This window comes from Anomaloglossus baeobatrachus, chromosome 3, assembly GCF_048569485.1.
Source record: "Anomaloglossus baeobatrachus isolate aAnoBae1 chromosome 3, aAnoBae1.hap1, whole genome shotgun sequence".
NCBI classification, from domain to species: domain Eukaryota; kingdom Metazoa; phylum Chordata; class Amphibia; order Anura; family Aromobatidae; genus Anomaloglossus; species Anomaloglossus baeobatrachus.
In genome coordinates this window covers 274,018,120-274,037,510 of record NC_134355.1, presented here as the reverse complement: position 1 = coordinate 274,037,510, position 19,391 = coordinate 274,018,120, and the positions used below count along the sequence as shown (strand labels likewise).

At 41.3% G+C, this 19,391-nt stretch overlaps 1 protein-coding gene across 2 annotated transcripts in view; it reads right to left on the bottom strand.

Moving 5' to 3' along the window:
* AHI1 (Abelson helper integration site 1) overlaps positions 1–19,391 on the bottom strand; it is a 351,645-nt gene that overhangs the window by 200,303 nt on the left and 131,951 nt on the right. Inside the window, exon 19 of one of the 2 annotated variants that reach the window (XM_075339856.1) lies at positions 14,100–14,231. The exons of the other annotated variant lie outside the window; for it this stretch is intronic. Within the exon in view, the coding sequence (XP_075195971.1) occupies positions 14,100–14,231 (132 nt within the window). The remainder of the gene's footprint in view (positions 1–14,099; positions 14,232–19,391) is intronic. 2 annotated transcript variants of the gene reach the window in all.

Below are 19,391 nucleotides of genomic sequence, written 5' to 3'. Positions count from 1 at the left end.
CCATGCGCAAGTTGAAAAACTGCTCCACTTTCCACTTCACCAAACAGAAATACTGCAAAACGGGGAATAAAGCTCGCTTGTTACTTGCTTGCCAGCTTAACCCCTAAAGCAAAAAGACAATTTTGTACTGAATGACCATTCCATTTTTTGCAATTCTAACCTGTGTCATTTTCACAGGTTATAACTCTAGAACACTTCAACAGATCCTGGTGATTCTGACATTGGTTTTTCGTGACCTTTTTTAGTTTAGGATAGTTATAAATTTAGGATGACTATTTTTGCTTTAATTTGTGAAAAAATTGGAAATTTGATGAAAAGTTTGAACATTTTCCAATTTTCAAACTTTTAATTTTTAAGCCCTTAAACCAGAGAGTTTTGTCACACAAAATAGTTAATAAACAACATTTCCTACATGTCTACTTTACATCAGCGTAATTTTTGAAAGAAAATTTTTGGGGGTTAAAAAGTTAGAAGAGTTCAAAGTTTATCAGCAATTTCTCATTTTTTCAACAAAATTTACAAAACCATGTTTTAGGGACCACATCACATTGGAAGTGACTTTGAGAAGCCTAGGTGACGGAAAATACCCAAAAGTGACACCATTCTAAAAACTGCACCCCCCAAAGTATCAAAACCATATCCAAGAAGTTTATTAACCCTTCATGTGCTTCACAGGAACTAAAACAATGTGAATAAAAAAAAACAAACAAAAAAAAACATACCATATTTTTCGGACTATAAGACGCACCCTGGTTTTAGAGGAGGAAAATAGGAAAATAAAACTTTAAGCAAAAAAATGTGGTCATGACACACTGTTATGGGGCGAGGGTCTGCTGCTGACACTGTTATGGGGGTAATGTCCCCAAATCCTCTACTAAGGTACCCCATCCTGGTAATGATCCTCCTGCCTTGTATATGATCCTGCTATAAACCCCCATCCTGCTCATATTCCCTCATCCTGTTCATATACCCCCATCCTATTGATATACCCCCCATCAATCCTATTGATATTTCCCCCATCCATCCTGCTCATATACTCCCATCCTGCTCATATACTCCCATCCTGCTCATATACTCCCATCCTGTTCATATACCCCCATCCTGTTCATATACCCCCATCCTGTTCATATACCCCCATCCTGTTCATATACCCCCCCCCATCCTGCTCATATACTCCCATCCTGCTATATGCCCCCATCCTGTTCATATACCCCCATCCTGTTCATATTCCCTCATCCTGTTCATATACCCCCATCCTATTGATATACCCCCCATCCATCCTATTGATATTTCCCCCATCCATCCTGCTCATATACTCCCATCCTGCTCATATACTCCCATCCTGTTCATATACCCCCATCCTGTTCATATACCCCCATCCTGCTCATATACCCCCATCCTGTTCATATACCCCCATCCTGTTCATATACCCCCATCCTGTTCATATACCCCCATCCTGTTCATATACCCCCATCCTGTTCATATACCCCCCATCCATCCTGCTCATATACTCCCATCCTGCTATATGCCCCCATCCTGTTCATATACCCCCATCCTGTTCATATGCCCCCATCCTGTTCATATACCCCCATCCTGTTCATATACCCCCATCCTGTTCATATACCCCCCATCCATCCTGCTCATATACTCCCATCCTACTATATGCCCCCATCGTGCTCATATACCATCCTGGTATATGGCCTGTATCCTATAGCACAGAGAAAAAAAATAAACGTTTATACTCACCTTTTCCTCACTCCCTCCAGCACCGATCATCTTCCTCTCAGCGGCAATGACCTGTGTGTGTGTGGAGCCGTTTCCCTGCAGCACGCGATGTCTTCCTGTCTGTGCCGATCAGCTGATCAGCACAGATCTATGGGGAGATAAGGTATGCACACCAGTGACTATGGAAGGGGAATACATGGAATAGCAGAAACTGCTGTGTGAATACTGACATGAAAAATTCAATAGCTATTTGTAAGAATGAAATGTGAAAAATGGAACCTGCATTACTGCCATGAATATATGAATAAAGAGAAATTTAGCTACTGAATTGATCAATGCAGAAGAGCCCCAACACTACGCCAAAGTATTTCTCTACGTTGGGGTCCCTAGCTTGTGTGTGTCCTCTCATGCAGTTAAAAAACTTACCGTGTATGGGACGCTGAGACCCAGGCTATATATGCGTATAATGTGGATTGGCAATAGGTGTGTATGGGGAGGGTTCATAAACGAAAAACTACTAACATTAAGGAATAACGTTTGGAACTCCATTCTATGTCTGAACTGGGTGCAAAAAACCTAAAAAACATCACTATGGGGAGATAAGGTATGCACACCAGTGACTATGGAAGGGGAATACATGGAATAGCAGAAACTGCTGTGTGAATACTGACATGAAAAATTCAATAGCTATTTGTAAGAATGAAATGTGAAAAATGGAACCTGCATTACTGCCATGAATATATGAATAAAGAGAAATTTAGCTACTTTCACAAACGAAAAACTACTAACATTAAGGAATAACGTTTGGAACTCCATTCTATGTCTGAACTGGGTGCAAAAAACCTAAAAAACATCACTATGGAATGTGAAAAATGGAACCTGCATTACTGCCATGAATTAACTGCATGAGAGGACACACACAAGCTAGGGACCCCAACGTAGAGAAATACTTTGGCGTAGTGTTGGGGCTCTTCTGCATTGATCAATTCAGTAGCTAAATTTCTCTTTATTCATATATTCATGGCAGTAATGCAGGTTCCATTTTTCACATTTCATTCTTACAAATAGCTATTGAATTTTTCATGTCAGTATTCACACAGCAGTTTCTGCTATTCCATGTATTCCCCTTCCATAGTCACTGGTGTGCATACCTTATCTCCCCATAGTGATGTTTTTTAGGTTTTTTGCACCCAGTTCAGACATAGAATGGAGTTCCAAACGTTATTCCTTAATGTTAGTAGTTTTTCGTTTGTGAACCCTCCCCATACACACCTATTGCCAATCCACATTATACGCATATATAGCCTGGGTCTCAGCGTCCCATACACGGTAAGTTTTTTAACTGCATGAGAGGACACACACAAGCTAGGGACCCCAACGTAGAGAAATACTTTGGCGTAGTGTTGGGGCTCTTCTGCATTGATCAATTCAGTAGCTAAATTTCTCTTTATTCATATATTCATGGCAGTAATGCAGGTTCCATTTTTCACATTTCATTCTTACAAATAGCTATTGAATTTTTCATGTCAGTATTCACACAGCAGTTTCTGCTATTCCATGTATTCCCCTTCCATAGTCACTGGTGTGCATACCTTATCTCCCCATAGTGATGTTTTTTAGGTTTTTTGCACCCAGTTCAGACATAGAATGGAGTTCCAAACGTTATTCCTTAAGATCAGCACAGATCAGCTGACCGGCACAGACAGGAAGACATTGCGTGCAGCAGGGGGACGGCTCCACACACGGGGACGGGTGAGTACACTGATTCACTGCACCCCGCGCTGATGATGACGCGCGGGGGGCAGTGAATACAGCCGCACATGATCACTCCAGGCTGTAATTGCCAGGGGTGATCATGCGGACCGACTCTTTACTATGCGCGCGTCCCCGCTCATCCTCCCGCCCACCTGTCAGTGCCGGCTTCAGCGCAGAGAGATGGGCGGGAGGATGGGCATGCATATGTAATGAGCGGGCCCACGTGGTCACGGCAGGCGCTGCTGCTGCATGTTCGTGCCCCCGATGACCCGCTCCACCGCAGCACCCTCGTTCCCGGCCGCAGCCCTATAGTCAGACCATAAGATGCACCCCCAACTTTCCCCCAACATTTGTGGGGGAAAAAGTGCGTCTTATGGTCCGAAAAATACGGTACATACACAAAATTATCATTTTACTTAAAAATGTTGTCCTAGACCTAATTTATTCACTTTTAGAAGAACCCAAAATCTGTTACCCAATTTCTTCTGAGCATCCTGATACTCCAGATGTAGTCAGAAACCTCTCTTTGGACAAATGGGAGGGCTCAGAACAGAAAGAGCAATATTTGAATTTTGGAACACATTTTGGCTGAAAAAGATTGTGGGTACAAAGTTGCATTTGCCGGGCCCCTAAGGTGCCTAAACAGCAGAAAACTCCCAGATGTGACCTCATTTTGGAAACTAGACCCCTCAAGGATTCTATCTAGGGGTATAGTGAGCATTTTGAACCCACAGGTACTTCACAGAATTTGATAACATTAGGCCGTCATATTGAAAAATTTCATTTTTTTCACAAAAATATTTCTTTAGCACCAAATTTCTCACTATTTCAAGAGGCAACGGCAAAAAGTGGACCTTACAATTTGTTTTCCACTTTTTTATGAGTGCAGTGATACCCGACATATAGTCAGAAACCACTGTTTGTCCAAATGGTAGGGCTCGGAACGGAAGGAGCACCATGTGACATTTGAAAAAGGTTTAAATAAATTGCGGGCACCATGTCCCATTTGCAGGGCCCTTAAAGTACCTATACAGCAGAAAATCACCCACACGTGACCCCATTTTGGAAACTAGACCCCATCAAAAATTTTATTCAGGGGTATAGTGAGCATTTTGAATCCACAGGTACTTCACAAAAATGTTGATATAGTGACAAATTTCTCACTTTTAGGCTAGGTGCCCACGATCCGCCGACACGGCGTCTAGTACACAGTGTCCATGGAAGAACACAGAGGTCCATGCCCACTATTAGGGTTTAGGTTGCTGCGGACTTTAGCTCTTTTCTCCCCACGGAGAACACTTGTCTCCGCAGCATAAATTGACATGCTGCGGCTAAAGAAGCTGCACTGCAGGTTAGTTTATGCTGCAGAGAAAAGAAACACAGTGGGCAGGAGATTTCTAAAAATCCTTCCACTGCGCTTGTACTGCACGACACAGTGAAAACACTCTACGTCCTAAACGCTGCAAACCTTGATCGTCGGCACACAGCCTAAAAAGCTAGGATGGATGGAAGTCAAAGACATAATGTTCCACCCCCCTGCATATTCTAAGCAGGCACCCTTTAGTGACTTTCATGTGGCACTAAAGGGTGTTTAGCCTTGTATTTAGCCAAATAAAAAAATTGAAACAAAAGACGTGGGGGGCCCCCCATTTTTGATAGCCAGCTAGGGTAAAGCAGACAGCTGCAGCCTGCAGACCGCAGCTGTCAACTTCACCTTGGCTGGTAATCCAAAATGGAGGGCACCCCATGCTAGTTTTTTTAATTATTTATAAATAATTAAAAAAAATGTGGGCTGCCCTCAGATTGGTTCACCAGCCAAGGTAAAGTGGACAGCTGTGGTCTGGTATTCTCAGGGTGGGAAGAGCCATGGTTATTTGGCCCTTCCCAGCCTAAAAATAGCAGGCCACAGCCGCCCTAGAAGTGGTGCATCCATTAGATGTGCCAATCCTGGTGCTTCGCCCCCAGCTCATCCTGTTGCTCTGGAGCGGTGGAAAATGGGGTAATAAATGGGGTTGACATCAGCTCTAATGTCCCCTGGCATCAAGCCCAGCGGTTAGTAATGTCACAGCGTCTATCAGATACCCGACATTACTAACTGTCAAGTAATAAAAAAAATAAATAAATAAATGTTTGATCATGGTCAGATGGGAGATAAATCATTTTTACCGGCACTGTCATTTACTGTAATGTCATCACGTGACCAGGGACCAGAAAAAATGGTCTAAATCATGATCTCTAGGGTCTCAGCTACCCCCGGTAACTGAAAGCCTGGATATTTTCCAACGCTTGGGGGCGCTACAGGCTTTTTCCTTACTGCCGTTTATAAACGACGGATCAGAATAATTAACCTTTTCTGCCGCCGTTTATTTCCATAATGCTGTCGTATTGGGGTTAACCAGTGCTCGGTAGCATCAGCCACCAAGGCCCTTCGTGATGGTGAGGGAACACTTCACTACAACCCATCCACTATCTCATGCATCTTCCTTAACTTTTATAAGAAGTTTTATAATCAAGAGGACTCCTTACCATTGCTCAAATGTCATCAGGCTTCCCTACTTAATTATCTATCTAATCTTAAACTGCCCTCCCATCAGAAGCCAATAACTCAACAAACTGAACACTGAAGAGGGGATCACTGATATCTTAAAGGACCTCCCTCTTGTTAAGTCCCAGGGACCTGACGAGTTGATATATTTGTATTATAAGGTTTTCGCTGATCAATTAACTATTTATTTGACCATGCTATTTAGTGGATTTCTGACGTGTTCTCCCATTACTGAAACTTTATCTCACTCTTATTTAATTCTTATCCCCAAGTTTGGTAGATAAATGAAAAAACTCCAGCGGATCATAGACTTGGGTGAAGTAAAAAAACTTACATCTTTATTTGTGCAGGTTTAAAAATCCACATCGCAGGTGGTATCCACAGAATCAGGGTAGTATAAGATTATATCATCCAACGCGTTTCGACATGACACATTGCCGTATGATCTTAATCCATGAATAAGATCATACGGCAATGCCTCATGTCGAAACAGCTCAGTTTTTTTCTGCTATCTTGCTTTATTGCAAGTTGGGGGCGCAGCCCTCCTTTTACTGAGGCTGAACAACCAATTGCTTCCCAATTTGCTGTGTATTTAATCTGGGACCACTTGTTACCATTCACATTGGAGTTTTGATAGACACAAGTCAGGTATATAAAATGGTTTTAACTTTAGTTGGTTAGGGACTGTCCCAGATGGATACACCTTGAGAAGTATACAAGGCACTCCCAAGATGATTTGAAGAATTCTTGTATACTTCTCACTGTTTGGCTTTGGAACCTGAAGTGCACCCCAATATCTCCTAGACACATATATAGGAAGTGCCATTCTCTTCTTGCTATAGATGGGTACACCTTGACGAGGTGGGATGGCTTCTTACCTTTTTGCAAAAATGTATATACTAAGTACCCTGTTATTAAGCACTTACATTTTATTCATTATTATTCAGGGTATTTTTCATACAATTTTTCTCTTTGTTCTATTCTTGTCTAAAGGCTCCCATTTACATGCTTGGAGCGTTGCATGTTTACTGGTTTTCTTGTTACAGCTCAGTTTTTTGGTGTTTTTAGATTAAGCATTTAGCGGCATCTCTTTGCATCTCTTTTTGGTTCCACAAGTGTCTCTCAGCCAATGGAGTTTGAAAGGGTATGGAGAAGACGTCTATGTACTAAGGGGTTGATCTTTGATATCTGCAAGTTGACAAATCTCTCTCAAATGGACCCATCTGCAAAGCATTCCTACATGGTTAAAAGGGAATTCTATTTGGGGAAGGAATTATCTTCCCAGACTTGACAGAATATCTGGAATAAGGCAGCTAAAGCCTCAATATACATTTTGTATAAGGAGAATCAATATTTTGGTATCATACTTCAAAACTCCTTCACAAACATAATCCCCAATTTCCGAATGTCTGCTGGAAATGTGGTACACAGACAATAACACTATTTCACATCTTCCGGTCCTGTCCTAAACTAGGTGGGTTTAGGCGCTATATACGGAGGTTCCATTGCACCCTGTTTTGGCAAGTATTTAAAGGGATCAGATACGGCTTTAAAGAAGGCGATTAGTTTTATTATAATGATTAAATGATTACAGAAAATAGGAAATAGTGTGATATTGCGTACACTTTTGCATAATATAAATCACAAAAGGTAAATTACTTACATTGCACACTGCATAAGAAGAAACTTCACCAGGAGCTACACGCATCATCTGCCCGGAAACATCAGCTGTGAAAAGCAAAACAGCAAAAACAGAGAAACTCCTGGGATCCACACTGTGGTGTCAACGGACGTCCCCTCCACAGGTAATCAGGCTTCTGACTTTGCTGTAATCTTCACCAGTCTATATCTCACATGACAACAAATTGCTTGCGTAACCAAATGCCACACAAACTTTAATAGGTTCCATTTGTCCAATATAGTATCCCTCTTCTGAGTGGCCAACTCTCCATATGTGAACCTACACCGGACAAATAAGTCACCGGATGAGACATGCCAAAAGCTCCTGATTTCAGATGCTTTACCATACGATAAACACACGCACATTTTCAGTAAACATTGATAAGAAAACTATGTGGTACTGAATGATACTATAAACATGTATTTTCTCACTAGAACTATAATTCAAGGTGCCTGTGAGAAAAACAAGCTAATAGAAACTATAACTCTTGCAGTTTAATACCTTAAAGGGTTTCGTAAAGACAGACATCCAATATGGATTCCTGATGGCCACTAATATGTTAGCACTACAGACCCCTTGATCTACCTGCTTAATGTTACCCCAAAATGGGATGGGAAAAAAAAAATGTCAAAGTTGCTCCTACATTTGTGAACTGCTGCTAGGTGTCTCATAGCTTTTAACTGGAAAAGACTCAATTCCCCTCCGCATCAGTAAGCACTTAGTAGAATATCTGATGTTCATAGAATGGAATACATGATGGCTATTTCTGGTGTGGATTTTAAGCTATCTGGACCCCATGGGATTGGGATTATTTTTGGCCTCAATATAGTAGTTAGTCCCACTACTACCTTTTCTCCTCATCCTTTTGTGTCTTGGTCATCTGTCTTTAGTCTGTTTTATATATTGTTTAAATTTGGTAAGGTAGTCTATGGCAAATTTTGGATATTTGTCATGGTATTTATTTCTTTGTAGGTATACTGTCAAAAATCTCTTTGCATTTAAAAGCATTTAGTGGACGAGAAGTCTTGACTCACATGCTCACCTTTGTATTTCATTGTAATCTGACTTACTATGTCAAAGTGAATGTTTTCATTTTATGCTATTTGTTATCCATTTATAAATCTTAAAAGAAATACAGACCAGTTGAGTTGCCCAATCCACATAATTATTTTTTTTTTTTTTTTTTTTTAAAGCCGAGAGCGACAAAGTAAAAAAAGACATCAATCTGGGGCAACACAATTCATTTGCAATGGTTTCCACTGTAGAAGTGATGTGACAAAGTTGTTGAATTTCTTGACACCTTACTACTGCTTTGTGTTACTGTGATTCATGGTCTACAGTTGGTAGGAGAAAAGAAAAATGCCTACAGCTTAACACTTAGAAAAATTTGTTTCCAAGTTAAACTAAAATGCATGTCTTAACTTTCTTTTGCACCTCAGAAAAAAAATCTAAATCCTGAAAATTAATGTAAAACATACATTTTTCTGTGGACTGCTGGTCATTCCTCTCCCTAGCATGTAGTAAACCTTTTCCTTGCCAAGTACATATGCAAAACATTGTTTGAAATGACTGCTTTACGTAAAATAGAAGAGAAAAAGCTTAGGCTTCTTTTCCTGGCATATACAAGTGCATCTCAATAAATTAGAATATCATCAAAAAGTAAATTTATTTCAGTAATTCAATACAAAAAGGGAAACAGATATATAGAGTCATTACAAACAGAGGGATCTATTTAAAGTGTTTATATCTGTTAATGTTGATGATTATAGCTTACAGCCAATGAAAACCCAAAAGTCATTATCTCAAAAAATTAGAATAATTACCAGAATACATCTGAAAAGGCTTCCTAAGCTTTTAAAATAGTTCCTTAGTCTGGTTCAGTAGGCTACACAATCATGGGTAAGACTGCTGACTTGACAGATATCCAGAAGGCAGTCATTGACACTCTCCACAAGGAGGGTAAGCCACAAAAGGTCATTGCTAAAGAAGCTGGCTGTTCACAGAGTGCTGTATCAAAGTATGTTAATGGAGAGTTGAATGGAAGGAAAAAGTGTGGCAGAAAAAGATGCACAAGCAACCGGGATATCCGCTGCCCTGATAGGATTGTTAAGAAAAGGCCATTCAAAAACTTGGGGAAGATTCACAAGGAGTAGACTGCTGCTGGAGTCAGTGCTTCAAGAGCCACCACACACAGATGTACCTAGGACATGGACTATAAGTGTTGCATTCCTGGTATCAAGCCACTCATGACCAATAGACAACGCCAGAAGCGTCTTACCTGGGCCAAGGAGAAAAAGAACTGGACTGTTGCTCAGTCGTGCACAGTGTTGTTTTTAGATGAAAGTATATTTTGCATTTCATTTTGAAATCAAGGTCCCAGAGTCTAGAGGAAGAGTGGAGGGGCCACAATCCAAGCTGCTTGAGGTCTAGTGTGAAGTTTCCACAAACAGTGATGGTTTAGGGAGCCATGTCATTAGATGGTGTAAGTCCACTGTGTTTTATCAATACCAAAAAGTCAATGCAGCCGTCTACCAGGAAATTTTAGAGCATTTCATGCTTCCCTCTACCGACAAGCTTTTTAGAGATAGAAATTGCATTTTCCAGCAGGACTTGGCACCTGTCCACACTGCCAAAAGTATCAATACCTGGTTTAATAACCCCAGTATCACTGTACTTGATTGGCCAGCAAACTCACCTGACCTAAACTCAATAGAGAATATATGGGTATTGTCAAGAGGAAGATGAGAGACACCAGACCCAACAATGCAGACAAGCTGAAGGCTGCTATCAAAAAAACCTGGCCTTCCATAACACCTCAACAGTGCCACAGGCTGATCACCTCTATGCCACACCAAAATTATGCAGTAATTCATGCAAAAGGAGTTACTGGAAACTTTCCCAGCAGACCTTGCTGCTGTTAGAATTCATTTCTACTCTGGCCAGTCTGGTGGAAGGAGCTGCCCATCCATCTGCTACTTTACAGTCTGTCTGCTGCTTTGAAGTTTGGTGTTTGTATCTTTGTGTCTATTTTCCAGTCTGTCTTTCCTTTCCCTCCGTGTTTATTAGTTTAGTGGTGAGTCTAGTGAACTTGTCGGCCTACTCACTAGGCAGGGTAAGTTTAGGGACAGCTATGGGTCCAAGGTATCCTGCTCACCGTCAAGTTGAAAGAACCAGAATAGGGATGCTACGGAGCTCAGGGGTCAGCTTGAGGTAAGTTCAGGAGATGCCCCCTCACCCCTCTCCCTAGCAGCAGGGACCTCTGTTGTATTGTGACCCCGATGTTTCCCCCTTTTTTTGTTGGTGTTTTTGTACTGCGTTAAGACACCAGACGGTCTGTATGCGTGTGTTACACATTACATTCGGACATCTCCTACTTTGTGGGTGACAAATTGGTCTTGTTTAATATTCTAATATTCTGAGATAATTAGTTTTTGGTTTTCATTGGCTGTAACCCATAATCATGAACAAAAATAAACACTTGAAATAGATCACTCTGTTTGTAATGACTATGTAATATATGCGTTTCCCTTTTTGTATTGAATTACTAAAATAAATTAAGTTCTTGAAAATACTTAAATTTATTGAGATGCACCAGAACATCTAATTTCTCCGTATGTCCCCAATAACCTGGCTGAATCCAAAAGGCTGCCATGCGGAATAGAGCAATCTGTTGTGCTATTCACACAAAGGCATCTACAAACATGTATACCTCGTGGTATATGTGTTTTTCTCTTGCATATGGCTGCTGCTGATGCATGCCACAATATGGAAACAGAGACATGCTTTATAGATACACTGAATTCCTCTCGACATATCCCCCAAACTCAATAGGAAAGCAGTCATAGCACTTGGCATCATCTCAAGCCCTAGTATTATAGTTTTAAGGTTGAAAGAAGAAATAAGTCCATTGAACTCAACCTATAAACTAACATGCTATGGGTTCCTTTTATATTTAGGGGTTCTACATCTAGATCCTAAATCCAAAGCTGTATCACTTAGATTACTGGCTGCAGCAATTCTGACACAATCAGAATGTTTAAATTTAGCCATGTAGCAGAGATAAGAGAAAGGGGCGTGCTGGACTGCCCTGCATGTGACACTGTAGTCCTAGCAATAAGTCCTGGTGACTCCTGCTGCTTAAACAAACATCGCAAATAAACAGATTGGACCTTGACAAGACAGGCATCCCCGAATTTTCGGTGTTATCCCTTGCAGCATGCTGTCTTCAGTTTACATAGCAAACACCTTTTGAAAAACTCCTGTTAAAGGGAAAATGTACCTCAATTCATGTGTCACGATCGTCTCCCTGCATGTTGAGACCAGTGACAGCCTTTGGACTGGAGCTACTCATCTGGCTCTCTTCAATTAAATGGGCTTCATTTTTCTTGGCACTGAAGTGGTTAAGTGCCAGTTTTGCTATTGCAGCTTTTCCAAAGTAAATCCTTGCTGAGTGATCAGCTGCACTTACTAAGTAGTCACGCCCTTAAGCTTTAAATATTGGTGTATCCCAGCATTCCCTGTTGAAGATACAAAGTCATTTGTGTACTGGCCGCCTTTGAGGAAGGTTCTGCAAATCTAGTTCCTTGTCTTAGGCTATATCCTTTTGGTTGTTATTTTTACCAGTTTGTGTTTACTTCCGTGGTGTGTGTTGGGAGCATTGGTTGCACTCTTTTCTTGTGCTTTTGTTGTGCTTCAGACACACGTAGGTCTGAATGTACCATGCCATGCTTGCTACACCCAGCAAGCGTGACATCATGCTGCCCAAACCATGAGCAGCATGAATCAGAGTCTGGATACATGAATGTCACAATTATTAATTAAATAGGATAGCTGAAGTGAGCACTAGTATATATTATGAGTGCAAGCCACAAAATACATAATACATAAGGATAAGGCTGCACATCAAACAGACTAAATAGTACAATGCCCCAATATAGAGATATACCTTGACGAGGTTTTGGGGCTCAGTTACATTGATCAATGCGATTGCTAAATATCTCCTTTTTCCTAATATTCATGGCAGGTATGCAAATCATTATTCACACTTTCAAGTTAGCAAGTGGCATTTTTCATTGTATGCTTCAATGTTTTTCGGTATCCTTATGGCATTGTACTATTGTCTGTTTGATGTGCAGCCTTATCCTTATGTACAATTAATAATTAAACAGCATAGGTTGAAGAGCATGGTGGGGACCATAGGATGAATCTGATTGGGTGTCTGGCCCACTTCAGTTCCCAAGCTCGTTACAGATTAGTGTGTTGAACAGGTAGAAAAAGATTTGTCATTCAACCGGAGCTAAGCGGGGAGAATTAGGCCAAGGAACACATTGGATTAATTTTGTCTCTCCCTTTGGTTCCTGGCCAATGCTTCAAACTAAAGTTTCTCTGAAACACCGGATAATGTTAGAATAAAACATACCTGGATGCAATTGTGTAGCCAGGCTTCTTAATGCTGCCCTTGATGTGGGCAGCATGGATCGATTGACAGGTTCCCTTTAAATCATTTCACAAACTATTGAATCTTTTCAAATGTCATTCAGGACAGTGCTTTACAAACTAAACACACCCTACAACTCCCAATGGAGGTACAGTTTGAGAATAGGTTTTGCCAGGATGGATCAAAGATTCTCATTCCTGAAACACAATTCTTTTCCTTGCGAACATAACAGTCCTAATTTAATATTATTCTAGATTCTGGCGACACAATGTATATTTTTAATGTAATGTTTGTTGGTGTGGATTATGATACCTATAGAAACCTAGGTATCACCATGCCTTAACAAGTGGCCAACAGCAATGATCACATTAAACATTACACACATTTTAACGTCACATACGGTACATAGTCCTGAGGTACAGTAAGATTAAAAAAAAAAAAAACTTCAAAAAGAGTAAATATGCCTTGGGCTGAACAGTCCTAGTGTAACTCCATGCTTCAGAACTAATTAACTCACATATGTATGCCGCTTACACATAGATGTTGTCAACGTGAATTATCTCTTTCAGAGCTTGGGTTGGAAGGAAGATTGAGTAAATCTTACAAAGATAACCACCTGGATAGCTAGCAGCAGGTATGATGTAACAGAGATCTGCAGGGCTTGATACTACATATGTATGATTACTCTGTTGGTTTATAATTAAGTGCTAAAACAAACAACCAAAGTTACAGGAATATGGAGAATATTGCTTTGTTCTAACAACTACAAAGCGGTCACATGGAAAAAGAAAACACAACTGATTACAATGGACAGTTGGCCCTGATGTCAGAAGGTTTACTTTTTTACTTCTTACTCATAGTTATAATGGCCTATAAAGTTGAGATATTATGTTTTCCCTTTCAACATTCTTTAACGAATGATAACCAAGATGGTGAGTTTTGTGCTTAAAGCCTACCATACACATTGAGATCGCTGTCGTCCAAGCTTCATCTGATAGTTCGGACAACATCATCATGGCCGTCTTTCCCATACACAGGAACGCTTCTTTGTTTCCTATGAGAGAGTCTCCACCAGCCACGTCTGGCGGCTTATTTTAAAGAAAACAGAAGGAGTGTAATTACGTCATGCTGGTTCCCTTAACACTAGAACACTAGCATTAGTGTTAACACTAGAAGTCCCAGAGAGGGGTCATTTGACATTTTTACCATTGAAGCCCTATGGAGCTCGAAATTCCTGGGACTTCTAGTGTTAAAGGGTTATTTCCATCGCCAAGAACCTATTTTTTATAATGCAGTAGCTGTAATAAAGAAGAATATTAGCAAATATCTCCATTTATAAATGCAGTCTAATTTTCCTGATAAGCCATGTCTCTTGCCTCATGTGCAGGGCATTGCAGCTTAGGTATCCATGGTTACGACCACTAGCAACTAAATAACTATCCCTGTATGTGTGGCTGTAACCTTGGACACCTAAGCTACTGTAATGCCTTGCACATAAGGTAAGTGACATAACTATATTGGGGGTATTTGCTAATATTCTTATTATTACACCTACTACATACTGTATTAGGATAGGCTCTTGGAGATTGGAATACCTCTTTGACTTCCCTGACAATCAATAGTCTGGGGCCCTCATACATATTAGTAAGGTGGCCCAACCTGTCGATATCAGGAGGTTCAGCCAACATTAGTCTAATGAGTATGAGCAGGGCTTAAGAAAGTCACAAACAGATGCCTAGTGAGCGTGATACATTGACAGTCAAATGTCAATCACACCAAGGGGGCGTGCCATACTGCCTTGCAGGAGCCAGCTAGACCTAGCAATGTTAATCACAGGGTAATAAAGCCATTAGTTTAGGTAAACAACCTGATAAGAGACGCATAGTTGAGTTTTGTTTTTAAACCCCTATAGAATGCTGGCTTCAGCTTACATAGCAAAAACCTGTTGACAGATTCCCTTTAAATGGGAATGGAAGAGACATAAAACATAAAACATCCTTTTGCCTCCTTTCCAGCTGCTATCCGTTTTTTTTTAAGCTGGATCAAAATATGTAACTTGCACAACTATTCTGTCTAAAAAACAAACGTTAGTGACTGGATCAGTTTCTTGTTAACTTTGAAGTCTATAGGAAACGGGTCTTAAAAGGATGGTTTCCCAATTTACAAATTTTTTTTATGCTTGTAATCATTTCATTTTTATCATTCCGGTTCCTTACAAATGGATGAGAACTGGACATGTGAACAGCGACTTAACCTCGTCATAGTGTACAACAGTTTTATTTTTGGCAATATTGTGAGAGTTGGATGTAACAAACAGTAAAATTATTGAGCTTTCCCATGATATAGTAATATTGTACTGAAATAGCTAAGCTATAATAACACGAACTAGGGAGAGAGAGAGCTAAAGAGAACATACCTACTTATTGGACTGAATGAGGTCAGTGTTGTAAGGCTGTCAATGTCAATGTAAATAAATGCTGTTATGTAGTGCAAGGAACAGTTATAACAATGACCTGGGAAGCCTTTTTTTTTAAAGAGAATTTCCTGATAATAAACACATGTAAGTAAGAAGTTCTGTTAAAGCTCACCAATCACCAAGACTTTCCTATGTAACCTAAAGCCAGTACTATACTGGCACTATTAGGCTGATTCTCTACATACCTTTAGCTGTCAGCTAGGATATATAGGTTTTAAAACACAAGCAAGTAAAGATTGTAAAATGAGCAGCTGTTTGAGTGACAGCAGCTGCTGATCAGCTGATAGCTGGGGTAGGTATTCAAAATCTATACATCCGCGCTGATAACTAAAGGTATGTATAGAATCAGCATGATAGTGCTAATACAGCACTGGCTTTAGGTTATATAGGAAAATACTGGTGATTGGTGAGCTTTAAGTGCCCCAAGGAACCCATACCACCATAGCAGCAGCAGCTCCTGCTAATATCCAAGATATCAATCTAAAATGCCTGATGATTGACTGATGTCCAACTTTCAACTTTCCTGAACTGCAATTTATACAATTTGTCATGAAACGAATCAAATAAAAACTTGTGCCACCCAGCAAAAAATGTATACAGTAGAACCTCGGTTTACAAGTAACTTGGTATGCGAGTACTTCGCTATACGAGCAAAGCTTGCTGTAAATTTGTAACTCCATTTACGAGCAAGCTTTGCTGTACGAGCAAATACTCACCGCACACACTTCCGGTTCCGTACTTTCACCGCGCTCTGACCCGCTCTTGCAGTCCGCAGAAACACACACACAAACACACACATATTATGCTTACCTTAACTACCGTTTCCTAGCCGGCCTCCTGGTTCTTGCAGTTCGCATGTACAGTATGTGTATTGGGTAACCATCGCGACGAGAGAGAAACTTCCACTGTCAGCTGCTTCTCAAAGGCAGTGTGCTGACCAATCAGAGGCAAGCCTCTCATGCCTTTGATGTCAACGCACTGGCAGTGGAAGCTCCGGCATCGGTCGCGATGGTTACCCGATACACATCATGTACCGGCGGACTACAAGAACCAGGAGACCGGCGAGGGAACGTAAGGTAAGGTGAGCATAATGCGTGTTTGTGCGTGTTTGTGCGTGTGTGGAATGGCACAATAGGAGACCAGAATGGGACATTGCACAAGTTGTGGAACGAATTGTCTGAGCTTGCATTATTTAACGGATTGTTCTCGTAAACCAAGGTTCCACTGTATATGAAAGATAAACAGACATGTATAACATGAGCGCCTATAACTGACTGACTGATTGATGATGGATATCAATATCATGGTCCTTTTGGATAACACAAAAAAAAAAATCAATGTCATCACAGGGCATGTTTTTTTTAACCCCTTCACCCCCCAACCCTTCATGACCAGGCCATTTTTTCCCAATTCTGACCAATGTCACTTTAGGATGTAATAACTGGAACGCTTCAACGGATCCCAGTGATTACAAGTTAGTTTTTTTTTTTTCATATTGTTCATCATGATAGTTGTAAATTTAGAATGATATTTTCACAAATAATTGCAAAAAATATCGGAAATTTAGGGAACATTTTGCAATTTTCAGACTTTGACATTTTATGTCCTGAAACCAGTTATGTCACACAAAATAGTTAATAAACAACATTTCCCACATGTCTACATGACATCAACAGGATTTTTTAAAGATCACTTTTTTTTGTTAGGAAGTTAGAAGGGTTCAAAGTTCATTAGCAATTTCTCATTTTTAAAACAAAATTTACAAAACCATTTTTTTAGGGACCACATCCCATGTGAAGTGAGTTTCAGAAGCATAGGTGACAGAAAAAAATTCCCCAAAGTGACACCAGTCTAAAAACTACACACCTCACACTGCTCAAAATCCAACAGGTTTATTAACCCTACAGATGCTTCGCATGAACAAAGGCATCGTGGAAGGGAAAAAAAACATTTTTCTTTTTCCCACAATAATGTTACTTTAACTCAAAATGTAGCATTTTCACAAGAGTAACAGGAAAAAATGCACTTTACAATTTGAGTCCACTGATACCCCATGTGTGGGGGAAATCTACTGGGTGCATGGCAGGACTGGAAAGGGAAGGAGCACCATTTGACTTTTTGAATGCAAAGTTGGCTAGAATCGTTAGCGGACGCCACGTCGCATTTGGAGAGCCCTTAATGTGCCTAAACAGTAGAAAACCCCCACAAGTGACCTTCTTTTGGGAACTACACCACTCAAGGAATTTATCTAGATGTTTCATCGAATTTTACAAGGTTGAGCTGTGAAAATGAAAAAAATAAATTTTTTACCACAAAAATGTTATATTATCCTTAAATTGTTCATTTTCACAAGGGTCTGTAGCTCCCGGTTCCTGCCCAAGACCCTCACACGCTCCCGGTCGCCAGAGGGGTCGTCCTTCTCCTCACCTGTCTCCTGGCCCCATGTGCTCAGTCCCAGCGCTGCATCCTGGCACACTCCCGCTCCCAGGCCTCAGAGGAGTCATCGCTCTCCTCTCCTGCCCAGCGCTTACATGCTCCCTTCTCCAGCCCCGTGATCTGCCGCAGTCTCTCCCTGCTTCCAGGCCGCACACGCAGGCCTTTAGTGTATCCCCCATAGGGAGTAAGAGTCAAAGCAAGAAGGCCTGCGGAGACACCATCACATGTCTCAGCGCTGGCAGGAAACTAGCCAGGTCTTTCACCGGGAAGGAACAACCACGGGAAGAGCAGTCTCCAGTCAAGGAGACCACCTATGCCAAACATGGTATCCATCCACAGACAGCCGTTTCGGGGTATTTGCCCCTCATCAGTGTGGAGTAGGAATGCTCTAGAATCACTGCATTGAGAAACACGTGATGGTGTCTCCGCAGTGGTGGATGTTGATCTCCCTAAGGTCAACCATCCTTGCTCACATAGTCTTTTACTCTGCAATGCTCCCACTAGCCAGATTCCTACTCCACAATGATGAGGGGCAAATACCCCGAAACGGCTGTCTGTGGATGGATACCATGTTTGGCATAGGTGGTCTCCTTGACTGGAGACTGCTCTTCCTGTGGTTGTTCCTTCCCGGTGAGGGACCTGGCTAGTTTCCTGCCAGCGTTGAGACATGTGATGGTGTCTCCGCAGGCCTTCTTGCTTTGAATATTACCCAGGGGGCATTGCTCTAGAATCACTGCGTTGAGAAACACGTGATGGTGTCTCCGCAGTGGTGGATGTTGATCTCCCTAAGGTCAACCATCCTTGCTCACAGGGAGTAAGAGTGGCCATGCACCCTTACTTAAAGGGCCGACGTCCCATTACCCGAAAGCAATCCCAGAGGTCACCTGTTACAAAAAAAAGGTATTTAAGTCTGCCTCCACTGACAAGAGGCGCCTGAGGAACATTGACTATAGTGCGTTGCTAGTTCTAAGGTCTCTGTACATTACTGTGTCTATTCCTTGCACCAGTCTCGTGTATCTAACCTCTGTCTCATCCTAGAGCCTGCTCTCTACCATCCCTGTGCCAATACACGTGAGCATCACTGTTGTGCCGCCACATCAGAGCCACTACCACAGTGCCACAACATCTGAGCTATCACCACATTGCCGTCACATCTGAGCCATCACCAGACTTCCGCCACGTCTGTGCAGTCTTTCCAGTGCCACCACATCTGAGCCGTCATCTCTGTGCCACATCTGCACACTCCTGCACTGGACATTGAGACTATACCAGTTCATAGGAGACAATCTCCTCTGGTCCCTGGCTGCCATGCATTTGGGCCTTCTGTGGGAGCGCC